The sequence below is a fragment of the Coccidioides posadasii genome, chromosome 2 (assembly GCF_018416015.2).
Source record: "Coccidioides posadasii str. Silveira chromosome 2, complete sequence".
Taxonomy (NCBI): Eukaryota; Fungi; Ascomycota; class Eurotiomycetes; order Onygenales; family Onygenaceae; genus Coccidioides; species Coccidioides posadasii.
Genome location: NC_089408.1, coordinates 5339786 through 5364595, shown reverse-complemented (window position 1 = coordinate 5364595; position 24810 = coordinate 5339786). Strand labels below are relative to the sequence as shown.

Below are 24810 nucleotides of genomic sequence, written 5' to 3'. Positions count from 1 at the left end.
AGTCAGTATATGAATTAATTATACGAGATAGTTAAGGGTCATCTGTATGCTCATAAACTGAAATAGCGAGTTAGAATAACCTGTACGAAACACTCAATCCATTTGAACTCCGTCCTTCTCCTTAGGCGTTTGTGTCTGAGTCGCGAATCGTGTTTTTTTTTGGCTTTGGCAGAGCGCAAATCAAGCAAACATCTCCTCTAGTTAGCTAAACAAACAAAACAAACAGAGCTTTAACTAGCCACTCACCGCATCCCCAGCCAAACTGTTCGCTTGGAGGTTTTGGCCTCCATCCCACGACCTCCCTTCAGTTTCACCTTGTCTGACTCCCCGTTACGCTAATACTTTCGAAATTCCTGGAGTAAACGCTATTATTAGCCTTCCAGCCAGCTATGCAGATTATGTCTCACAGCCTCCATATGCAAGTACCAGGGTGTCTTGAATTGAACCCCATTTTGCGCTTCTTTAGCCTTGCCCAAATGCATCGTGAAAACATATCGCGAATACGGAGGTACCCGAAAAGCAAATTCCCCAAAAGGTGCTTGCATGAACCATATCTGCTAGTCTCTTATCTGATTGGGGTAGTCCTCGCGTAGACGGAACGTAACTCACCGATATGGTGCAATCCAGATTCCCAATGCTCTTGTCAAACACATGAAGGCCCTTGGTGACTAGAAACGCTTATGGACCATTTCCTAATCAGCTGGCGAGCTGAAGAGAAACTCCACTAGCACTTTACCGTAAAAGTCATGTGAATTGTGCCTGGTGTGATTCAAAACCGCCAGGGCCATGCTCCTTGAAAGGAGGAAGTCGTGCCCGAATTGTCGGGGTATAAAGTAGTCCGTTCCTATGGAGTAGTTATTGTAGGCTCCTACTGTATCCAAAAACGTTCAGTCAATTAACCATCTTGCATCTTAGACGGGGCTTCCTACTCGGAGAGCTCCCCTCTTGGATATCAGTTAAGATGGCTAATTTACATTCTTCTCGCGCGGCCCGAATGTTAGCGGTAAGCTCACAGATGATCTGTATTGTTCTAATCCAAAGCAAGCTAAACAGAAGTCCATAGTTCCCTTTACTCTTCAGTTTCGCCCAAGGAGCAGCATTGTTTCCCAGAGCAGATCCAAATGACTGGAAATATCTAGGATGTTATACCGACTCGGTCGGGGCCAGAACCTTGTCCAATGTCGGCTACACTTTGGGCGGCCCATCTAATATGACTGTCGAAAATTGCGAAAACGCGTGCATGTCCGAAGGTTATGTATATGCCGGCGTCGAGTATAGTGGTGAATGTTGGTGCGATAATGAACTTCGCAACGGAGGTCCCGCCCCAGATGGAGAAGAGAAGTGCACAATGCCCTGCAATGGCAATCCTCAACAGAATTGCGGAGGCCCTGATCGGTTGAATCTGTATCAGAACACTGCCGTTTCTCCTTCGACGGGCCCAACCACCGCTCAGCCGACAATTACTTCTTCCCCAACGGATGCAATTGTATCAACTACGCCAGTATCATCATCCACCCGTGCAGTCCCAACAGCGTTGCCAACTGGTTGGGACTACGCTGGCTGTTACGTGGATAATACCAACGGGCGAATCATGGAGCGTCAACTTCCCGATGATCCAAAGCTCACAATCGAATCTTGCGTCTCTCGCTGTGCTGGTATGGGCTACGTGGTAGCTGGAACTCAGTTCAGCAGGCAATGCTTCTGCGATAATTATGTTCGAAAGGAAGCAGCATTAGCGGACGATTCAAACTGTTCCATGAGCTGCGCTGGAGACACTAGCGAAAAATGTGGTGGTCCCAATCGTATGAGCGTGTACTCCAAAGGTGATTTGACCGTGTTGCCCAACCCGGAACCGCAGACCGGTGGCCTTCCTGGATCGTGGGAATATCAAGGATGTCTTGAGTAAGCGTGGCCGTCTCTTTTCTTGGTAATAGCAGACGATGCTGATTTTCATTTTAGAGACAATGTCAATCAAAAACGAACTTTTCCGTATCAAATAATTGATAAAGACAATAATAGTGCAATAAATTGCCTCAGCCGTTGTTCAATGTTTGGTTTTGGAGCCGGCGGAATGACCTACGGCGAGGAATGTTGTACGTGATATCTTTGCAGTCTTCCATTTCAAGATCGAGCTAACTTGAATAGTCTGCGGTGATGTTGCGGATATCGGAAAAGCTGGCGCAAAGCTAGTCCCCGAGAGTAGGTGTAGTATGACTTGCCCTGGTAATGAGACGGCAATCTGTGGGGCCGGCAACTTGATTACTTATTATAAATGGACGGGTTCTCCGCTGCAGACATGGAGCTTTCCATCCGGTAACGCTGCTGGCCGATATGAGTTTCTCATTGGCGGAGTCGTCGTTTCTCTCATGACCACTGTTGGCATTAATGGTAAAATCACGTTTCAGGAGAAATTCGGGACAGGGGATCCGAATACCACCGGAGCATACGAATTTGACCCTGCATTCGAGAAAGACTTCAGCAAGGCATGGCGTCCCATGCATGTGAAAACAGACATTTTCTGCTCTGGGGGCCTTGTACTTCCGGACAGAGCTGGACGTCAGCTCACTGTTGGTGGATGGTCCGGGACTTCAACGCATGGGGTTAGACTGTATTGGCCGGACGGCTCCCCAGGTAAGCCCAGTGTGAATGACTGGCAGGAGAACCCGGATGAGCTGGCTTTGCAGGACGGCCGATGGTATCCATCCGCCATGATAATGGCTAACGGATCGATCTTAATTGTGGGTGGCGAAGAGGGCTCCAATGGTCCGCCAGTCCCAACACTTGAGATCTTGCCACGGGTCGGGCCAGCTCTCTACATGGACTGGCTTGAGCGAACTGATCCTAATAATCTATATCCATTTCTTACACCTCTGCCAAGTGGCGATATCTTTGCTGCGTACTATAACGAGGCTAGGATTTTGGACGAAAAGACCTCTGATACTGTGAAGACGTTGCCAAATATGCCAGGGGCGGTCAACAATGATGAAGGTGGCCGCACATATCCACTTGAAGGAACAATGGTTCTTTTGCCGCAACACGCACCTTACACCGACCCTCTGGGTGTTTTGCTATGCGGAGGCTCGACCCCATTCGGAGGAAATGCTATCGATAACTGTGTCTCCATTCAACCAGAAGTACCGAACAGCAAATGGGTTATTGAACGCATGGTACGTTGTAAAGTTGCGAGTTTTAAACAAGAGCCCGATGACTGACGATTTAGCTAGCCTTCCAAGAGGGTCCTCACTTGTATGGCAGGACTTCCTGACGGAACATTCTTGATCCTGAATGGCGCAAAGGAGGGCGTTGCTGGTTTTGGTCTAGCCAAAGACCCCAATCTCAACGCTGTCTTGTATGATCCTTCAAAGCCGGTTAATCAGCGAATGAGTGTCATGGGTAACACTACAATCGCTCGCATGTACCATTCCGAAGCAATCCTGATCCCTGACGGAAGGGTTTTGGTGTCTGGCTCAGACCCAGAAGACCCGGACTTCCCGCAGGAGTATCGTGTGGAGGTTTTCCTCCCTCCGTATCTCCTATCCGGGGCTCCTCGGCCGACATTTACCATCCAGGACACAGATTGGGCGTACGGTCAAAATTATAAGATTGAGATCACATCCGGGAATACCTCGAAACTCAGGGTATCCTTGCTCGGCCTAGTTTCCAGCACCCACGGAAATAGCTTTGGCTCAAGAACCATTTTCCCTGCTGTGTCCTGCTCCGGGACCACTTGTACCATAACCGCGCCGCCAGATAGCCACACGTGCCCTCCGGGATGGTTTATGCTGTTCGTTTTGGATGGCCCGACACCTTCGGTGGCTTCGTTCGTTCGCATTGGCGGTGATCCGGGCAGGCTGGGAGACTGGCCTGCCTTCCCTGACTTTGATCTTCCTGGGGTTGACTAAAGCTGAGCACGGACGTCGTTGCGAAAGTTTGACTCGGTTGGTTGGGAGGTTCATGAACCTTGAGCAGTTTCTCATATGTGAACTCACCACCAAGGCTCTTTGATTGTCACCTCTTGGTCGCTACTATAATGACCTTTCTTCTATTTTATTTCTGTATGTATATATAAGTACGACTTAATCTTCCTTGCATTGAAAAAGAATGTTTTATGATATCGAGAATGTCTCAAGAATCATGAGTAGCAACCAGGAGACGTTTGAGCCGGCCGACGTCCAAGCAACGTGATTGGCTAGCCCCAACCTCACTTCATCCGGTCACCTCTTCAGCTTCTCCGAGTCTTGACCATTTATCTCACAGCCAAAAGAGGCCCGGCGCCATTAACCCCATACCAATCTCTCTCACTGTCGTCCCATGCTGTGGGACTGAGTTAAGAACCACGTATCGCATGCTATCCCGATCGTGCTTCTATGCGTTGGTGTATTGCCGCTGGGCCACCCCATTGTACCGCCTCCCGAACGTGACCATTGTAAACAGCCACTGTTTGCCGCGTTAACCGCTATCATCTACTTCTATACCCACAAAGAGAAAACAAAAACAATCTGGACGTGGCTTCAACGGAAGTCGTCGGCCGAGCGATGTTCCAGGTACTCCGTACAACGGGCCGGTTTGCTGGACCCCATGCTTTCCAGATGTTTATTAACGCGCCGCTCAATGCAGCTATTGGCGGGATTTATGGTGTAGCAGACCTCGGCGCGCATATTGGCATTGGTTCCTTTGACGACTTTATCATCTAGTTAATTTACACCTAACAGGCATCCTATCAACCATGCTACCAGAACCTCCACCCGAGACTTAGGTAGAGTCCCCATTAATGCTGATAATATGACTAAGCCTGTAAGGCTTTGCAATCTGAATTATCAACATGCCAGTTAACACGTGGGATAGTATGTCTAATCACGGCATAATGCGATAAATATATGATAACTGAATGCTCAGTCCTTTCCAGTCAGTTGCCCAAAGCACACTGAGGGATGGTTTGCTAGAAATGGAATCTGGTGAGAAATATTTGGAAACTAAAGATAGCTGCCAATTTGTGTTTGGTGAGGATAGCAGGGTTATCCAGATTTTGGAGAAGAGGTATCTGAGATCATTCAAATGGCAAAGTGATCGATTACACTGGACAGTGTATGGAAAGTTGTTGTTCTTTGCATGCGTACCTCCTGTTGTTCTGTTCTCAGCAAACCCTCTTCCTCTTCTTGTCTGATTGAAATGAATGGAAGGCAGTGGTTCTTCTCCGAACCTCAACCACTCCCCACTCTGTAGATAAATGCATCGGATATCTGATGAAGGTTCAGAGGTGATCTTCGATGCCAATCATATCCCTTCATTTGAGAAACTTGATAAAAAGTAGAACGATCCCATTGTTATCACCTGTAGAGTGTTCCGAGCAAGCTGTAAGGAAATAACCTAAGGTGTGAGGGCCTTGGGGCCCTCACACTTTTACCTTTTTCTGTCGCGCCTTCGCTTCGGCCACGAATCTCAGCATGGGATATATGTCGCTCCGCAAAGTAGCTTCAAGCTCTTCCCATGATACGTACTTATTACGCATGGAGCCAAGCTCCAGTCTGTCCGTGGGGACGCCAATACCACCAAGCAAGTCGTGAAGAGGCGACACAAGCGCCTTTCGTGTAGAGATAGAATAGAGCACTTCATCCGGACTTGAAGGTGAGTCTGCAGCATATGCAAAGAGATGGTCGAGCCATCGAAGGCGCGGGAAAATGGCGACCCGACGAGGTAGTAACAATATGGATCTCGGAGAGAACAAGCACGTTTCGATGAATATGACTGATCTGATGTAGTGAACTGCCATCTGCTGGTTTTCTACACTGAGCTGTTTTAATTTGCATTGCTGGAGCTTCTCGGAGATTGCCGGCTCCATGGCGAATGTTTTGTTGGCGAAGAAGGATCTTTTTCCTAATTTGCGGAAAAGTTGGCAGGTTCCGTTAATGAGTTGCCAGTCGAGAAAATGCGGCTTCTGGCTCTTATGGAGGTTGTGTAAAAGCGATGTAGACGTGGGTGCGAGGGAAGAGTTTGCTTGGAGCGGCTCTTCGCCCTCTGGATCATTCCTCGTCAACACACGGACTCTGTTAGGCCTCGTCCGCGATTGTCTCGCTAGAGATGGACCATTCGAAGGTAAGTCAGGATAATCAAGAATTGTGAAATTTCAGCATTCACACCTTCAGGAGCAATGTGGTTACAATCTCGCTGCTCTCTTTTTCGCTTATTTTCGGCATCTGTGGACCGTTTTGCAACCCCGGTGGCCGACAGGAAGTCATGTATACACAGAGGGGCATCACGGATCATTGCGCGATCGAGGATCATCTGCCATATCTCATTGGGAAGCCTATCCATCGCGGACGCGTCGGAGAAAAGCATTCAATATGGGTGTGATTGTGTCCGAGCTTCAATTGTTGGCCGCGAACTCTGTAGGGCTGACCCAAGCGTTGAGACATTGAGCTACGAGGGAAGGATGGCAGCCTAATCGTAACCAAGAGGAGTCCCGCCGCGGGCTCCAGAGCGTTATGAATTGAATGGGGGTGCTTGCCAAGGATCCCCCAGTCCATCCTTGGCCGACGGAGAAGTAGAGCAGCATATACTCCGTACATATAGTTCCCTCCCAACTAACCGACAAGATGTGGCGGAAGGATCGAAGACACAAGGGTGAGGCCGGCTGGGCTCAAGGCCACCCCGGACTAAACTATGAGAACAGAATTAGTATCTACGCCTGTAGGCAGGACAGCCGACTGCTAACTATAATCGCTCGACATCTCCAAGTTTCAAGCCTCTCAAAAAAAAAAAAAAGGAAAAGGAAGGGCGGCCTGCAGAAGCTAATTTGGGCATTTATATGGAATACCCTAAATTTCAGGTAAGTAATGCACAGGATTTTATTTAAACAGGACTTCAGGTCTCCAGATATCCTGCTGTGGTGTTACCTCAACAGCATATACAAAAAAGGGAAAAAAGAAAATCAGTATGTAGCCATCCGCCTGCTGTGCAACTAGGAGAGTAAATGTGGCCGAAGGCTCTGTTACTTGAACAAATCAATGGAATTTAGTGATGAATCTTAACTGCATTCTCTCATGAGATTCACATTGCTTTCACTATTCATCACTCAGTCAAAGATTTGCTACTTATCCGGAGCAGAACTCTTCAGATGAAGAATCTGTTAGCCACTGCCTAAAACCCAGGCGCTCCTGATTCTCATAGCATACTACTGCAAGTGCCCGCAAGTTCATTGGATCCTAGCTGATGTAGCTTTTGGAAGGAGAAAGGCAACGAGAAACCGGTGAATAATTGCTATAGTTGTTACCATTCTTTGTGTGGGAGATGTTCTGACCTATACACATGTCTTCTTATGACGCTGAACTTGCCATTATCATAATCTGACCAAGAGCCGAATTTGGTTTTCATTTATACCTGTTCCTCGTTCATCACTTATATCCACATATACCCACAAATGGCCTTCAGAGCATCAGCTAGGTGACTGTGAAATTAGTATGTCCAGTCGCTTGGAGAGATTTAGATGATGTCAATCCTATTGCATGTCGTTCACACAACCATTGACATAGGGCTCCTCTCTTCGACGTTCTGTTGCAGCGATTGCCACAGGCAATGCACTGCTTGAACTAGAAACCACCACGTCTACGTATCTTGACATCTTATTTTAGCGGTCCGCCCGACTAGCTCTCAGGGGATAAAACTTTCAGACTGGAAAATTCCTATAATGCCAGTATGAACTTGAACAAGACCATTGAGATTGTCTGGCCCACAGGATTGACAAGCAGTCAGTGAGACAAAATCAAGGAGCTAATCAACAGTGCAGCAGAGAGGGAATTCAAATCAAGATTCTGGAGTACACACTCCTGGCCATCTCGCTGATAAACGACATGTGAAAACACCCGGTTGATTCTGAGATTGGACTGCTGGATGTGGATGATTTGGTAGAGATAACCCAATAGAACTCGGATTCGTGCCGGATTGCCGGACAAGTTTTGTGTGGATGGTAGGGAGATATTAGCTGGTGCGAAGTTGATTGGGATGGTGGTGGACGGAGGACGAAGTACCTAATATGCACTGGCTAAATCCCTCCCTTGCCTTCTGGTGTACATGATTACATACCTTTAAATAAAGCCGCCTTTGCCTCCGAGTAGTATAACAATAGATGTATGGTGTACTCCCGTACTTCGTCCTCATCTTCCCTCCCCGACTGGCTGCCGTTTGCTCCTTGCTTTCTCCTGACGATGCCAAGCCATAAGTATGCACGTGATCATTCCATGCACGGGCCACCTGAGCCGCAGCTTTGAATTTCCTCATGGCGAAGACCAGCAGAAGCAGCATCCCGGAACCGTCACGTCCCCTCCCGTGGGCAGCTTCCATGTGCCAGTTTCAAATGCAGCATTGAGTGTCCTTCGCCTGTGAAGTTTACTGGATCCTAGAAAAGCTGTTCTGAACGACCCGTACTGAGCTACTCCGGGCACGCAGACTTGCGCCATCATGTATAATCCTTATCAACGTAAGAGCACTCAATGCCTAAACCGGGTTCTTCGGCTTCTTTGATGCTAACAATTCATTTCATAGACTCCGGGCCCTTTGGCAGACGCCCGGAATATGCAGGTTTTCCGGGTGCGCCTCCAGGAACAGGTAACTACTTCGCGTCTTCCTTCATTTCCCGTAGCTTAGCCCTGTGCAGCGCATACTAATAATGAATCAGCTCCACCAGGGATGGCTGCTCCTGGGACCGGTCCGCCACCGGGAATGCAACAGGCTAATGGATCGCAACCCGGCCACCCAGGCTTCCCTCCAAACTTCCAGCCGCCGGCAAATATGCCAAACATCAACTTCTCCGCGCCTGTGATTCGACTCGGCACGTCTGGTCCTTCTAAATCCTCCACTCCGGTAGACGCTGGTCGTGACCGAGGCGCGGATGCGCGGCGAGGCGGTGCCGGTGGGGGTAATTTGGAGTCACAGCGCCAAAACATACGCGAGGCGATGCTTCAACTACAACCCCCTACGAAAGATGAGATCGTCCGGACCATCTTCGTCGGAGGGATTACGGAAGGAATTAGCAGCGATGAAGAAATTGAAAGGATACTGCGCACGGCTGGAAATCTGAGACGCTGGATCAGGGCTACGGATGCAGATGAGAAGCCTTGCAAATTTGGTTTCGCAGAGTACGAGGACCCTGATAGTTTAAGTACGGCTGTCGAAGTGCTAAGGGATATCGAAGTTCCTGTCAAGAAACAGCAGCCACCCAAGGAGGGTGGACAGCAGTCACAGGAGGATGAGAAGAGCAAGTTATTGGTATGTCGCTAAATCCTTTGTCTCGAAAATCTAATGACTTTTTTTTATACTGACGAATGTACAGGTTGTGGTTGACGAGAGTTCTCTAAAATATATTGAACAGTACAAAACCAACAGTAACCAAGACCCAGCAGCTGTTCAGTCACGTATCGAGTCTGCACGAGCTGCGTTAGGCACTGTTTTGTCTGAACTTGAACATCCACCAACTTCTCAAGGAGATGAAACACAGACTGCTGATCGTGATGGTGACGTCACAATGGCAGATGGTGAGGATCAAAATGTGGCCAATTCTGCAGAAGTTGTTACGATCCCGATTACCGTTGAAGATGAACTGTCGGATATTCCACCTGAGATGAGGGAAACGGTGGCTAAAGAGATCGCGGCTTTCCGTGATAGAAGTAACCGGCGGGATCTTGAGCGACTCAAAAGAGAGGAAGAAATTGAGTCGTTAGAAAAAGCAAGACATGGCGGTTCTTCTCGAATCAACAGGCTAGCTTCGCCACCTCCCAGCGCACCCACCGGCCCTGCTGGAGGTCCGAATGGAATACCACTAGGTCCTCGAGATAGAGGCGTTCCAAATGCGCCGGCTGGACCTAAAGGATTTGGTCAACAAATTCCAAAGGATTACCAAAAGGGAGTCTCATTCGTTAATGGTCTTGGTATCAATGAGGAAGAAGACGACACCGACGCAAGCGATGCCGAGCTAGAAAGGAGGCGTCAAGCGAAGAAAGCAGCTGAGGCAGAAAAACAGTTTTTGGATCAAGAGAGACGGTGGCTCAATCGCGAGCGTAGTAGGGCTGCCGCTCTTGAACGAGAGAAAAATCGAGATAAAGAGGAAGAAAAACGCATGGAAGAGGAAAAAGAAGATATGGCCAAGCGTCTTAGAGAATGGAATGATGATGTTGAAGCAAGTCGGAAAGTGGAAGATTACTATGCTGATCGTGGACTGTGGATTCGGAATAGGGCGGCGTTCCGGAGTCGTGAGATGGCAATGGATGAAGCTGATCGGGCCAGTGAGGAACGGGAGAAGGCACGAGCTATGCAGCAGCAAGAACGAGCTCGCGGTATGGCAGAGGATTTCCTCGCTCGGCAAGCTGAAGAGATCGAGTCGAGAGTCCAAGCACCGAGAGAGCCGCAACGATTCAAGCTTTCCCTTGGGGCCGCGGCACAGAAGGCGCAAGCATCCACGAAGCGCAGAACAGTTGCCGAAGTTGAGGGCCTCCTGGAAGACGAGGAAGAAACCGGTACTACTGCCAAGCGACCTCTTACAGCGATCAAATTCGACACCGCAGCCGAAGTTGCCGGGCTTACCGATGAGGAACGAGCTCAAGCCGCAAGACAGCTTGCCGCTGAGATCCCATCAGACAAAGAAGGACTTTGGAAGTGGGAAGTCAAGTGGGAGTTTGTGGATGAGTCTATCCTGGGAGAACAGCTCAAGCCGTTTGTTGAGAAGAAAATTATGGAATATCTCGGCGTCCAGGAGCAGATGTTGGTTGACGTCGTAGAGGAGCATGTGCGGAAGAGAGGTTCTCCACAGGAGCTAGTGGAGCAACTGGATGGGGTAAGTTTTAATCTCATATTTTCTTATACATAAAGGTTGATACTGACCCTCCTTCTAGGCGCTTGATGAAGAGGCCGAAGTCCTTGTCAAGAAACTGTGGCGGATGATCATCTTCTTTTCAGAAAGCGAAAAGAGGGGTCTTTCCGGCTGAAGTTACTAATAATATCGATGCGGAAGCGGAAGTTGGATAAAATGAAACGGCTTCCCAATACCGACCATTGTCAATCGATTGTTTCGTGATATTCTCCTTAGTTCGGAGAAATTTTCACTAAGTCAGGATCCATCGTATCAATAAGTGTGTACTCTATTTGGTTTTCTACTGCATGCCTTTTGCCTTGAGGATAAGGAGTTGTCATTTTCACAGTGATGATATCTAGCAGGTAAAAATTGGTAGACGAGAATCCAAAGGATACTACGGAGTATATTTCCTTTATGTGAGTATGCTGATCAACATAGCACTAGTTCCTGAGCAGTCACCCTCGACAGCTTAAATCCACCAGGTACCCTCTGCTGCCAAAAGCCGTGTGGGTCATATTGCCTCGCCACGTCCTTCATGAACGCTACATTCTCCGGCCCATAACTTCCCAGGGGGTCCTGACTTGCATCCGCGTAATTCAAGTACACATATTCAACTCCTGTTTCTTCTCCAATCGCAAATCCTTCCAATTTACTCGTCATGGCGCTCAGTTCGGCCTGTGCGATGCCCACCGAAGCGTCATCACCGTTCTTGATCCCAATGTAAGTAACCCACAGAACAGCGTTGGACGAGATGCGCTCTAGCCCTAGTACATTGCCGCCTTTGCGCTCTCCGATGCTGGCATAATATGAAGGGAATGGTTGCAGAACCATGTGACTTGTAAAATTCTCGGCACCGATCATCGCTGAAAGCGATGAGACTAGCTGAGAATACAACGAGGCGGCGTGGCGGAGAACGCGGGCAGAGTTGAGAAAGGTTAACGTCTTCCATGTGTTTCTGGTGAGAGGGAAGCGCTGTTAGTACCCCTGGGCCTAGTAAACAAAAAAGATATGAGCCGAGTTCACGTACTTCAACCCAGCTGGAAGCTGCGACATGATCGCCGCATCCGCAAGTGAGCTATGTTCCCAACTGCTCATCAAACTTGGGATTTTGTTGATCCGGTCGAAACCCGTCGTGTTAAGATCACCCTGAGTGTTGGCACGAATAGCCAATATAGTCATGTCTTCCCTAATTTCAAGATCATGTATGTATAGAATTATTAATACATCGTCAGCGAGCTCCTCCGGATGATTCGTAAACTCAACCACAGCATCGACGATTTCGTCGGAATGGTTTGAGGTAATGATACTCTGTCCGTACGCCAGGTCCACGGCTGGGATGGCCCTTATGTCGAAGTTTGTGACAATGCCGAAGTTGAGACCTCCACCTTTTAGAGCTTTCCATAAAGCAGGGTTTTCATTGGAGTTTGCGTCGACGATACTTCCGTTGGCGAGTACCACTTCGAAATTGACGACTTCGTTGCAACCAAGGCCACTGCGACCACTATGATAGGACATTCCGCCACCTAGGAGAAATCCACCGACGCCGACACCGCCGTCGCGGCCTCCGCTGACCGTGACATTGCCATGGCGGAGGAGGTTGTAGTAGACGTCTTTCCAGGCGGCACCAGGCCCCACTCTTGCTAGTTGTCGGTCGTGGTCATAGTGCGAGTGGTTCATCATTCCAAGGTCGATTGTGACCCCGTTGGCGATGTTGTTAGCTCCCGGGAGGGAGTGTCCGCCGCCACGGACGGCAATATGCCAATCGCCGGCACCGCGACCACTGTCAGACAAGGCCATGACAGCGACAGAGAGCTCCTGGGCGGTATGCGGTTGTACCAAACACCAAGGGCGGAGTCGCCCGTTAGCGGACCACCAGCTCTGGATACGGGATTCATACGCGTCTGTGGCTGCAAGGAGAATCCGATTGCCGAGACCGGCAGAGATCAGGGCATCGCACTGGCCACAGTGTTAGATAATTTTTATCCTCGTGTAAATCATCAATGGAAGATGTGGACGCTATCGTCTGCGCCCGACACAAAAAGGATTGACTGACAGGAGGAAAGCCGGTAATCTCTGAGGCTGACTCCGTCAGATTCTGGGTTATGTTTATCGTGCTCGTGGGCCACACAAGAGGCGGCAGCAACAACAGAGTGGCTAGAACACCGCATCTCTCAGTGGCTCCCAACATCCCTATCCGTAAAGTGCTCTGCCGTAGAAGTATATTCTAAGTTCGAGATAGATGTCTCGGATCTTGGTCGTAAACTCGAGATTTTCCAGACGGGGCAAATGTGGGACTAGACAGGAAGCAATTTCACACAAGAAGAATATACTGCTGGACAGTGGCTAATCTGTAGAAGTTGACATTTGCTGAGTGTTTCTGGTGGCTTTTATATCTCTCAACCATTTTCAGGCAACTGGTAGTTCCCCTGAGGGGTTTGCGAGGAGATATTGCGGCCCATCGTCGGTCAAGGAGAGTTCGAATTCCGTACACAGCCTCTTTCCGCCGGGGATCGCTGACTTTGGGAAACATAGGAAGCAAATCTGACGATTTGATAAGGCGTGAGAGCTGCGTAGACCGTTGCATGTTGTTTCCCCTTGCGGGTCTCTCTTGCTCGGACCTGATTTTCATTGGCCCTCGTGTTCGTCGCGGATAGACTCCCGGATAAAGGGTCAGCTAGTTAGTTAGTGCTTTTCTTGACCCAACATCAGCTCGCTTTTATCTACATAGCAATCAAACCTGAGCTGTTTCCGTCTGTCCTGTTTGCTGGTATCACCTTGACCGGAACGAGAATGCCTCCATGGATCCCGCAGAAAAACTCTTTTGAGTGCAGCCTTGATTGACTTGCCGGTGGCGCCACCTATTTGAGGCATTCCAGCTTAGAGAAAGGTAATCTTTTCGCGTATTGCCGTGTGTGCGCGTTCTAGTGGCAGTGAACCAAAAAAATGCATTCAGATCCTGAGTATGGACCCATCTCTATACTCATAGCTCGTAATCCCTTCGAGTTAGATGCCATACAAGGATTCTGGCGAGTTCGACTGCTATGATATTAGCAAGCGCTGTCCTAAACTGACATCAAGGATACTTGGTATCTGGATGTCAAAGCAGGCTACCGTGGTGTTCAGAGTAACTAACGAGAGCTACCTTTTTCTATAGCGCAGCCGTTATGGTCTCGTCGGAACTCAAACTTAAGTGTTTTCAAACGTGCTAAAGATAGAGTTCTGAGGGGCATATGAGTCCTTTGAAGTTATGCAGCACTAGACCAGCCTTGACCAGCTTTAAGAATCCGCTCGCCATTCGTGTTCATCCACCGCATAAATAAGAACAATATTCGACCTTTCAGTAGTCATAAAACTGGCGATAACTATACACATCATCGTCGTGGGTTTATGAACCAATTTCCATTTGTGGCCATCTCAAAAATGGGAACCATCCAGGCCCGACTAAAGTTGCTGCGGCCTCCACAACTCTGGCCCCTACGGCATCAAGATACCATATGTGGCGAATCTGATGCAGCGCAATACCATAGTAGGATAGAATCGCTAGCGCAGCATGATCAAAGTTTCTTAAAAGATCGATATACTTGGAGTCGAAGTATATAGGGAGACCGACAATCTTATTCATTCGATCGGCTGGTTCACAATCGTCGTAAAACAGGGTATACAGAAGCTGGATTGTTGATAAAAGGCTCTCCACGCGGGCCTTGGATTCGACACTGCTATCCATAAGCCCAGAAATATAATCCGAGAGTTTTGACAACTCTCCAACACAAGAGCGCTGCGGTGCAGAGGGCCGGACGAGCGGCACTTCGGGCCTGGGGCCCAACATTGGTTCCAGGTCACCGGCACGTAGCCACGTTATACCTTCCTTGGCTACTACAAGCGCTCCCTTGAGCAGCTCAAAAATCTCGACAATATTGGTGATAAACGAAGATATGCGTACTTCCCCGAGGCCTGAGCTCATCCGGGAGTATGACATTCCCACTATCACTTGCGAGAATGCAAACAACGCATGGCAATTCTCCTCGGTGATATAGTTGAGCTGGCTGATATACGTTGATAAAGCTTCTTGTTGATAGATATTTGCTATGTCAATCAGGTCGGTTGGATCGTCACTTTTATCTCGGAGTTTGTGCTGCGCCGTTACAGCAAGGAGCCCTTGAAGCAAAAAACGATGCTGAAACGCATGCTTCGGCACGACCTCTTTCCATAGTGAAATGAGGACCGGATTGTTGCTCATCGCCAGATAAGTGTAGGCAGTGTAGTGATGCATTAGCTGCACCTCGTTGATTAGCCTGGATCGACAGCTATCACATTTGAGCGGCAACTGTGCACCTTCCTGCCGGGATGCTGGAGTCGCATAAGCACAGGGCCGAGAGAGCCTGCTGCAATTTTTGCATGTTGGTCGCTCGAGGCCACAGCGAACTTTTCGCTCTTTACACGTCAAACAAGCCCCTCGAACTTTATGATAAGCCCGTCGTTTGGGCATGTTGATCCTTAGGATGCTGCTCAACGGCGAACACGAATTTCACACTATCGGATCGCTGCAGGCAGTTGCATGAGGCGCGGCAGCTCAGAGGAGAATACGTAGGCAACTTGCGATCCTCAAACCGGACACATCAAGAACACCGTGCCTTGGAGAACGATGACCAAATCACGCTCTACACATTCAGATGCACTGATGCCGAAAATCGTCAGCGGTTCTACTACAGCTCGGCTCGGATGAGTCGTTGTAACTCACAAGCCGACACAGCCTTGGATCGGCACTGTAGGTACGATTTATTTCACTCAAAGTGGAATATGTAGCGGTTGCGACTGTGCGATATCCAAAATTGCAAGCTCCGTTCTGAGTACATAAGGACATATCCTGTAAGATGAGGACGGACGACTGCATCTGTCCGAAGTGCATCACTGTCTGGTGAATCAGGATCGAACGTTCGTTTGGAGCAGAATGAGCGTGGCTGAGCCAAGAAAAGCCACCAAACCGATTTCCGTTTCCGTTACTTCGTGCTCCATACGGAGTACTCCATACTCCCTATTTCGTACGGCTATCCACGAATGACTTTCGCATTGCTGAAGCAGGCTTATATCCTACAAAGGTGGTCAAATGCTATATATGTAACGACCCATGTTACGAAAGATTTCGTATTTTGGGAGATCATCGGATAATATACACGAACAGCCCAATCGTACACACATGCGGAGGCTATCTAAAAAGGGATGCGTAAACCCTGAGCATGCATATGAATAAACAACGCCTGGCTTGGCCATTAACCCTGCATATCGCAGTGATATTGATGGACAACAAGGTGTCAGAGGCCTAAGAGATAAAACTCCAGTGCCAACCTGAACGCTAATGCCTCGATTATATTGCCATCTATGGAGAGTAATCCATATGGAAAATCCCTCATGGAACTAGGCCGAGGAGATGGGAGATGGAGTTCGCTAAGCGGTAATACCGCATGGCTATCTCCTGGGAATTTAGATTCATCGCCACTGGATGCCGAAAATCTTCGAGGCGGTTTTCTTTGCGGCGTTTACTTCAGCGGCAGCGTTTTCAAGAAATATGCGTTTTTGGCCTTTCCTTTGTCAGCATCTGTATTGCCGGCCCCAATTTCAGCTTTTTCTCGTACCTTCGACATCTAGCACCAGAAGATGATACTTGTATTCGCCCTGATCGGGTGTCTTGATCAGATGGACACGGACAACTCCTTCATTCAACGGCCCGGTGACATTGAAATGCATTTTCATGTGCTCATTTCCGAGTCGGTCCTTCTCAATGGTTGTTCTAGGAAGTTCAGTCAATCAGCTCACACGCTCCGAAACTAGTCCCAGTTTACGGAAAGGTCCTCACGCTATCGGCCGGTTTCGAGTCCATTTATTCCAGGACGTCTCGCCGTAGGCTCTGATTTTTTTGGGATCTCCAAGCACCTCGATACACTTCGGATCGTCCTTGATCCGCTCGACGGCACGGTTAAACTGTCGAGTCTTGCTATCGGGAGCAAACACGTCCATGTATAAGAAAGTGAAGACACCTCCCGTCATGACGGCTCCAGCGAGGATGACAAGAAAATTCACCGATTGCTGTGTAGCCCGCGCGGCTTTTTCTCTGCCAGACAGCTCACCCCATCGGACTCTGCCGTCATCGCTGGCAACGGTGATTTGCTTGCGCTTTGGCCCGCTGGAGGACCCTCCCAGGCTGCTGTGAGTGGTATATGGGCGAGAGAATGCAACGAGCGACCGGAGCGAGCATAGAGTGCCGGGTGCCGCTAAGGACGCGGCCTTATTTGTAAGGGAATTCATTCGCGGCGAGGCCATTGCGGTGTTAGACGCTTCGTTCGAAAATCAACCCATTGGTAGAGTAACACTGTAGAAGGGTCATGGATCAGCCATCTGGCTGTCAGTCTGTTCTGCTGCGACGCTCTATTCCGTGTCCCGGGCGGTTGTAGGCGAGTTCAAAACCGCCTCCGACGCAGCGTGAAATTCCCGCCTGGAGAGCTATCCAGATACGGTTTAGCGCTCTGTCTAGTTTGCCCATTCGGGGCTTAGCCTGATTAGGAAAGGCTTGTGGGGCTCGACAGCACCCTCTGCGCACTGCCGATTCGCTCAGCGCACTCCCGCAAGAAGTGGCACAGAAGCCAATGCTAACCTTGCGCGATAGGTCTTGTGATGCTCCAGCTGTGAGCAGTGATCTGACATTAAGTGACCAGGAACAGCTGCTGTAAAGGACATGGATTTAACCATGACAATTCTGTTTTCGCGAGAATGGTGTTGCTGGACGGTCCTCCGTACATAGATCGGTTCGCTGATGCATAGGTACACGCTAAACTAAATACATCCTAGTGGGCTGTGTACCGCCAGACAAGGCCGTGTGCCGTGGTGGTACGTATTCATCGCTGGGGTGGGATTGACTCAGGACAGCATCGAAACAACAAACTCCTTTTTCTCAATGAACATCCGCCACCTCACAGTCATTGTCTTCTAGCCTTACAAACACCAATTTTACCAGTTCTGGGGGGTGTTCCCATTCTTAATTTCATCATGAGTGCTACCAAGGCCCAGTCGCAGAAAATCTTCGAGAAACTCAAGACGAGACCCGCGAATAAGGTCAGATACCCGACTTCCGCTTTCCAGCCAGCTGTCCTTTGTTGACTTGATGGGTTAGATATGCTTTGACTGCGGCTCGAAAAACCCAACCTGGTCTTCCGTTCCTTTCGGAATTTACCTCTGTCTCGATTGTTCTTCCAACCACCGTAACCTCGGTGTGCATATTTCATTCGTTCGTTCTACAAACCTAGATCGTGGGTTCTCTCTGAAGCGACTTGGGGAGTTTTCGAATGCTAATGCCGCCTAGAATGGCAGTGGGACCAACTACGTGTTATGAAAGTAGGCGGCAATGAGTCTGCGACAAAGTATTTCCAGTCACACGGCGGAACTGCGGCTCTCGCGAGCAAGGATCCGAAGGTCAAGTATACGTCCAATGCGGCCGTGAAATATAAGGAAGAATTGAAACGAAGAGCGGCGTTGGATGCACAAGAGTTGGTAATCACCTAGACTGACGCGTCACACAACTTGTTGACTTGACTCGCTGGTTAGATACCCCGATGAGGTCGTCATCACGGACGTTGTTGCCACAGGAACCCCGGATGGAAGTTCCACACCTGCCGGCGAGCCAGATGATGATTTCTTCTCCTCATGGGACAAGCCAGCCATCAAGCGGCCTAGCAATCCTCCTTCACGCACAACCACACCCGCGGGAACCCGTACAGCCTCCCCGTTCCTTAACCCCGGCGCAAACGGTAACGGCGCCAACCGACCCAAGTCTCCGCTCTCGGCTTCAGATAAGAGCGGTGCACCCCCCCCTCCTGTTGCTGTCCGAATGGGCTCCGCCGTCCGAAAGGGTCCCTCCGCTGGCGCAAAGAAAGGCAGCGTGCTTGGTGCTAAGAAAGGACCTAAACTTGGCGCGAAGAAGGTAACAGGCACGGAATCCATCGATTTCGAAGAAGCCGAGAGAAAGGCAAAGGAGGAGGCCGAGCGCATTGAGAAATTAGGCTATGACCCTGAAGCCGAGCAAGAAGCGAAAACCAAGATTGTCTCTCCCACACCCGTGAGCCCCAGTCGATCGAGTTTCAACGCTTCAAGGGGGCATGAAAGGAGCCCGAGTGAAATCGAAAGACTTGGTATGGGTGTGAGTCGACTGGGATTTGGCCAGGTTGGAAAACCTAAGGCTCCAGCGCCTAAGAAACTTGGATTTGGTGCTGTCGGCCATGCCAAACCTACCGTGGATGGTATGTTCCTACCGCAAAGTTCGCATTTGAGCTAAAAATCGCATCTAACATTTCACATAGATGAGGAATTAGAACAGACGCGAGCTAAATTCGGCAGCCAGAAGGGCATTTCGTCCGATGAATTTTTCGGCAGGAATCAATTTGACCCCGCTGCCCAAGCCGAGGCCAAGGCTCGTCTAGCAGGCTTTGAGGGTGCCACGGCTATATCTAGCAACGCATACTTCGGCCGGCCTGAAGATGAGAATACCGATGACTATGGAAATTATGGTGATCTGGAGAGTGCCGCAAAAGATTTTGTCCGCAGATTTGGTATCACAGCTGGTGATGACCTGGAGAATTTGACCAATGTCCTCGGCGAGGGAGCTTCAAGATTGCAAGGTCAGTGCTTAAAATCCTTGTGCCCTTTTTCTGCAAGACAGGTCCTGACTATTGTCTCATAGATGCCGTTCGGAACTATTTGAACAGTTGAGCGACTTCCAAGCGCTGCTCTGTTTTCTTCTTTCCGTTTCAATGTCTAACTCTCGTGTCTGGCTAGGATAAACTTACTCCAAGTCAGCATCGCCATTATAGATACCAGCAGTGGGCCACCTGCTTCTGATGCGTTTATCCCGTTTACGACGTCCCTACTTTTGGCTTAGCGCTACGCGTCCGAGGCGTTACGGTATTATCTGAGCATAACGGAAATCCCCGTGATGCGGAAGCATCCTCAGATCTTGCTTTTTCTCCCTGTCACCTTTACGCTTCGCTCAAAAGAGAATGCCGGTTTTTACCATCCTTCTGATTTCTCCCCGTCTATGTTTCTATTCTTTTGAGCCCCTTTTGTTCTTGACTTTCGATTGTAATTAGATGCTTCAATCTGCAAAGGATTAAATTTATACTTTCTTTTTTTTTTTAAGGCAGGTATTCCATATAATTCGGTAACCATGCTAAGGGAAGCAGGAGCTGAATATATATACACTTCGAATGGACCCAACGGCCCCGTAAATGCATGCTAAATAATAAACTCCAGGCATGCTACAAAGCAGTATAGGTAAGCATCACAACAGCTTCGTAAATATGGAAAGTAGAACTTTTCACTAGTATCCGAACAGCACAGGATCCCCATTCACGCATTCAATCCTTGCCGATAAATCGCATCCGCCATCCGCGCAACTTGACACATCTCCTTGACATCGTGAACCCGCACGATGTCCGTGCCACCAGCAATCGCCGCTGTAACCGCGGCTCCCGTGCCCCACCCCCGCTCACTCGCCTTCTCAACGCGCGTGATTCGGCCAACAAATCCTTTCCGACTTGTGCCTACCAACCACGGCAAGTAACTGAACGCTCTGAACCCACGCAAGGACTGCATGTTTCGGAGCAAAGTGAGATTCTGCGCTTGGTTCTTCGCAAAACCCACACCCGGATCGGCGATGATGCGCCAGCGCCTGACTCCCGCAGCCTCTGCGGCCGCGATGCGTTGGGCGAGTTCGGTGCTAACGCCGTCGATGACTCCTGATGGGTAGTCGGTGAGTTTGGTCATGGTCTTTGGGGTGCCGCGCATGTGTGAAAGGATGACGGTTTTGCCCAAACGGGCCATCGTGGGCAACATCTCGGGATCCATGAGGCCGGCGGAGACATCGTTGATGATATCTGCTCCGGCGGCGACAGCGGCTTGGGCAACACTAGCGCGGTAGGTGTCGATGCTGATGGCGATGTGATCAGCTTCGGGGAGGGAGCGGATGAGTTTGATGGCGGGGATGGTCCGGGAGAGTTCATCCTGTTCGGTGGTGGGGTCGGAGCTGGGACGGGTGCTTTCGCCGCCGATGTCAATTATGGTAGCGCCGTTGTTGATGAAGTACCGGGTGGTTTGGGTGAGCGTGGAGGCGTCTGCTGCGGAGTGCAGGCCGCCGTCTGAGAAGGAGTCTGGGGTGACGTTGAGTACGGCCATGATGTGAGTGTGGCGTTTGGGGTTTGAGGGGTTTAGCGGAGGCATGTTCGTGTGCATTGGCGTTATTGCTTGTGGTGCAGGGTCCGAAGATGGAAGTGCATCTAAGTAGGTTTGATAGCAATTCGAATCTTTGCTTGAGGGTGGTATACTTTCGGGAATCAATCTAGGTGGATGTCAGTGCAGTGATACAAAACACTGAAAAAAAGAAAAAAATTCCTACTGGCAAAGTGGCCGTAGCACGAATTCACGTTCGAGCATGAGCTTATGGGGAATATTTAGCCGTTCATTCGAGAATACCTCCTCGCCGTACAATAGTATATCCAGGTCTATGACTCGAGGACCCTTATCCACGATCTTCCTCCTTCCCATCGCAATTTCTATCGATTGCAGCGTATCAAGCAGCTCGATTGGATGCATGTTCGTTTCAACCTAGCAGCGTCCGTCAGAGACACTAGTACAAAAGAAAAAGAGCGCCCTCAAGATCCCGATAAAACTATATATTGCATCTACAAGAGACTAAATTCACAATTGGGAATACTAACTTCACAAACCCCATTGATAAAAGGATCCTGATTCGTCACGTACATGGGTGCGGTCTCGAAGAGAGAACTCGTCCTCATGATCCTTATACCTCTTGCCTCCATTTCCATGCATGCCTGCTCTATCATGGCAACCCGGTCGCCCATGTTGCTACCTAGGGCGATGAAAGCGCGATGTTGCGAGGACACAGCCATGTTAGCAGTGTTTCCCGCGCCGTCGGGAGACATATAAGAAGAGCAATAGTGAGTTTGCACAGATCTAGAAGCCAGGGCTATGATTGTCTTATGCCTCTGCAAAAAGGCAGGTGTGCTATAGTCTCGACGAAGGGGATTTCGCCCATGAGACCGGTATGCATGACTGTCGAAATCTCGGGTTAGCGTGCAGCTATAGCCGACATCTGCAAACTGGAGCTTGGAGGATAAGGTCGAGATATTCTTATGAGCTAACGGGAACCTTGTTCACAGTTAGCACGTTGCCTTAAAAGGACGCTTCGTGGTCGATAGAAAGACCTGTCATAGGTGTTGGATTTGACGCATTGCCGACCAATGCTAGGAGAAAAAGAAGGAGAAAGACGTGTACTGCAAAGAAGCACGGTGGTATCAACCACAAAGCAAGGTATGGTGTTTCTCATCTCTTTCCACGCTCCACCGTCCGCTCCGCCGTAAATTGGAAGTGTCTCCTGTCTCCTGGCCAAATGTTCGCTACATCCGGGCAAGGCTCTAGCTAAGGTTCACCGAACCAAGGTTCCAACTCTCTTGTCGGATAAAATAAACCCCGAGATAACATAAGTAGCTGCCAAAGACAGCTTGGACGGAGAGGCCGAGTAGGTAACACTTCGTCCTTCGTCTGAACAAGACTGTCATGCAAGATTGGCGTTAAAATTATTCCCCCGATGGAAGTGAAGCGGCATAAATGGACTGTCGCTAGACTCCTAGGTACCCAAAAACAGAATGCTTACAACATTTGACTGCAGCTATGCACAAGTGCTGGCTATTCTAAGCAACGAAGTCGGAGTAGGTCTGCCGTTGTTATCTATCCCAAGGACACCTTGATATTGGCTGATTTGTGAGCCCTTTCGTTTAAGGGCTTCACAGGATAACGGGTAAAATTTTCAAAAGCCCGCCTACCCGTTTTCAACTCTTCGGAACTCGAGCAAAATACTCTGGGATCTTTTCACAAAATTGGCGAGCAAAAGAGTGTTACGTTCATCGGAGAGTCGAGACCAGCTCTGCTAGCTGTTTTCTTCAGGAGGGGCAGTATTTGCATTCAGCACTCAGCCAACATCTGCAGCGCCCCATACTAGGATGGATCATGGAGTGAATCAAACCCTAGAATGCTCTATTTCTTTCACGATGCCTGTCTATTCCTGGCCTCGGAGTTCATCAGAATGATCATCTTTGATCATACTTGCTCTTTCTGAATGAATTGGAATGATATCTTGCCATATGCAAATGCTCTTTAAATTGTTCTTCAAGTGATTATGCCCCATATGTCAAAGGTCTTTGGTCCTTGTCATGGTGATCCATGATACTCCAAATCCCTGTCAATCAGTATAACAATGTGTGCCTTCACAAAAATGGACGGTATGAATGGAGCAGTCATAGTTGTGAATTTACTGGTGCGAAAAGGTTATTTGCTCCCTAGTCCAGTCAGCTCCATTCCTGATGCCGGATATGTACGTACCCATAGAAGTTCAATCACATTCCTATTGAGATATTAAAGTAGATGAATTTCTTAAGGAGCTTAGTGTCTCTCTTCCCTGAAGACTGTGTTTTGGCCGACATACCAGTCAGAGAAACACAACCATGATCTGATGACTCCCGATGCTCCTAGGCCATAGCTCAGATTAGTCGTCAACTGTCCTGAGCGGCTGGAGATGTAACGCGATGCGTCCCAATACATTAGGGCATTGTCTAAGATGAGCATGGTGCGAGTCACAGGGCCATATTTTTAAGGTGCACGACAGGCCCCGTTACCTCCTTGTCTCCTCTCGCTTTCATTCACTCAAATTATCACAATCCATCATCAAAATATCAATCCACAGTGTCAGAATGAGCTCTCTGGTTGACCAAGTTTTCAGGGCTGTTGGCTCTATCAATTTGAGGGACCAGGTCTTCCTGGTGCTCCTGGTTTCTGCGCCGCCTTTCATCACCTCTTGCCTAGGCCCGTTGGTCAGGGACACAGCAACTCTGTATCTGTGAGCTTTATCGAATTGCTGTCTGTTCCGTATGTCCTTACTGACCCTTAATTAGCGAGGAACGCCGGGCTCGTTACCCCCCAACTCCCCTTCCTCAAGTCGTCACCTTCGATGCTGACGCCGAACGCTTGCTCCGCGAAGTCACGACTACGGCAGCATCGTTCATTGATCTTCTCACGTCGCGTCCTCACCCTTTCGATCCTCCTCCTAGGCCCTACGGTCGGCAGGAAGCGCGTGCTTCTTCATCTGCGACTCCACACACCGGGGCACGCCCAGAGCCTGTGCCAGCCGCGCAACCGGCGATACCACGTTTGCCTTGACATACCAGTGGGCAGCGCTATTTCCGAAGCTCAAGCAAGGAGAATGTGAAGATGGTTGACACAACGAGGGGCTTTGAGACTTCTTTTTTTTTTTTTTTTTTTTTTTTTTTTTTTTTCATCTGCTGGTGCGATTGTTTCCTATGATGGGACCTGTCGTCTCCTCACAAACGTCATGTCAACAACGACCAATCAACCGTTGTGAGCACAGCTGCCAGCTGAATTTTCGTGGTGTTTGGGAAAGGTATTTGAAGCGATTCAGATGGCGGAGGGTAGTTAAAAGTGTATGCAAATGAATATTTGCAAATACTGCTTCGTTTCTGAAAACCATCCGCGATAGTAATCATGTATCACATCGCCATCAAGACGTTGGGATAACAAGTGTCAGTACACCAGAGCAGGGTACGATCCCAAGCAGAAAGCGGCATTCTTTGCGAATAGGAATGAGCTATGGATGTGGCAGCACTCCAGACGCGAAACACCCGTTTAGATCCTTGCAGCCACCACTAGCTAAGCTTCGACCAATTTCCTCCTTCAAACAAGCGGCGAGGAACACCGAATCCCTTTGTTCTGCGGATTGGACAAGTAAACAAAGGAATAATCCGACGACGATGGCGATTCCAGCTGTGTTATTAGTGCTCTCTACTCCGTAGTCCGATGGCTTTTGGCAAGGTAGTTTTGACGCCAGAAATCGTAATGTT

The 24810-nt window shown here is 49.2% G+C and overlaps 9 protein-coding genes across 10 annotated transcripts; 4 read left to right on the top strand and 5 right to left on the bottom strand.

Moving 5' to 3' along the window:
- Positions 1-1082: 1082 nt before the first annotated feature.
- D8B26_004176 (uncharacterized protein) lies at positions 1083-3902 on the top strand (the record flags this gene model as incomplete). The annotated part of the gene is made up of 4 exons (XM_003067826.2): positions 1083-1902; positions 1960-2093; positions 2146-3167; positions 3225-3902. Exons 1-4 carry the CDS (start codon positions 1211-1213, stop codon positions 3900-3902), a joined length of 2526 nt encoding a protein of 841 aa, XP_003067872.2. The 5' UTR covers positions 1083-1210.
- A 1490-nt stretch (positions 3903-5392) lies between these two features.
- On the bottom strand, positions 5393-6312 carry D8B26_004175 (uncharacterized protein; the record flags this gene model as incomplete). The annotated part of the gene is made up of 2 exons (XM_003067827.2): positions 5393-6072; positions 6138-6312. 2 exons carry the CDS (start codon positions 6310-6312, stop codon positions 5393-5395), a joined length of 855 nt encoding a protein of 284 aa, XP_003067873.2.
- A 2006-nt stretch (positions 6313-8318) lies between these two features.
- Positions 8319-11608, top strand: D8B26_004174 (uncharacterized protein). The gene is made up of 5 exons (XM_003067828.2): positions 8319-8473; positions 8539-8601; positions 8672-9261; positions 9326-10822; positions 10881-11608. Exons 1-5 carry the CDS (start codon positions 8455-8457, stop codon positions 10971-10973), a joined length of 2262 nt encoding a protein of 753 aa, XP_003067874.2. The 5' UTR covers positions 8319-8454; the 3' UTR covers positions 10974-11608.
- Positions 11270-13028, bottom strand: D8B26_004173 (uncharacterized protein; the record flags this gene model as incomplete). The annotated part of the gene is made up of 3 exons (XM_003067829.2): positions 11270-11795; positions 11868-12796; positions 12894-13028. 3 exons carry the CDS (start codon positions 13026-13028, stop codon positions 11270-11272), a joined length of 1590 nt encoding a protein of 529 aa, XP_003067875.2.
- Positions 13029-14044: 1016 nt separating this feature from the next.
- On the bottom strand, positions 14045-15515 carry D8B26_004172 (uncharacterized protein). Its single transcript, XM_003067830.2, has one exon. It carries the CDS (start codon positions 15324-15326, stop codon positions 14226-14228), a length of 1101 nt encoding a protein of 366 aa, XP_003067876.2. The 5' UTR covers positions 15327-15515; the 3' UTR covers positions 14045-14225.
- A 421-nt stretch (positions 15516-15936) lies between these two features.
- TIM21 (mitochondrial import inner membrane translocase subunit tim21) lies at positions 15937-17280 on the bottom strand. Its single transcript, XM_003067831.2, has 3 exons — positions 16692-17280; positions 16471-16625; positions 15937-16416 (listed from the first exon to the last, which is right to left on the bottom strand). The coding sequence occupies exons 1-3, from the start codon at positions 17153-17155 to the stop codon at positions 16325-16327; spliced, it is 711 nt and encodes a 236-aa protein (XP_003067877.2). The 5' UTR covers positions 17156-17280; the 3' UTR covers positions 15937-16324.
- Positions 17281-17717: 437 nt separating this feature from the next.
- GLO3_1 (ADP-ribosylation factor GTPase activating protein, ER-Golgi transport) lies at positions 17718-21201 on the top strand. 2 transcript variants are annotated; one of them, XM_066124398.1, is made up of 7 exons: positions 17718-17944; positions 18003-18138; positions 18192-18375; positions 18434-19125; positions 19186-19503; positions 19566-19589; positions 19661-21201. In XM_066124398.1, exons 1-7 carry the CDS (start codon positions 17879-17881, stop codon positions 19663-19665), a joined length of 1425 nt encoding a protein of 474 aa, XP_065980479.1. In that variant the 5' UTR covers positions 17718-17878; the 3' UTR covers positions 19666-21201. The 2 variants fall into 2 exon arrangements, with proteins under 2 accessions (XP_065980479.1, XP_003067878.1); XM_003067832.2 differs by having other exon boundaries at positions 19566-21201.
- Positions 20126-22286, bottom strand: FOL1 (trifunctional dihydropteroate synthetase). The gene is made up of 4 exons (XM_003067833.2): positions 22105-22286; positions 21598-22048; positions 21276-21484; positions 20126-21218 (listed from the first exon to the last, which is right to left on the bottom strand). The coding sequence occupies exons 1-4, from the start codon at positions 22224-22226 to the stop codon at positions 20231-20233; spliced, it is 1770 nt and encodes a 589-aa protein (XP_003067879.1). The 5' UTR covers positions 22227-22286; the 3' UTR covers positions 20126-20230.
- A 1360-nt stretch (positions 22287-23646) lies between these two features.
- D8B26_004168 (uncharacterized protein) lies at positions 23647-24112 on the top strand (the record flags this gene model as incomplete). Its single annotated transcript, XM_066124397.1, has 2 exons — positions 23647-23792; positions 23848-24112. The coding sequence occupies 2 exons, from the start codon at positions 23647-23649 to the stop codon at positions 24110-24112; spliced, it is 411 nt and encodes a 136-aa protein (XP_065980478.1).
- Positions 24113-24810: the final 698 nt, after the last annotated feature.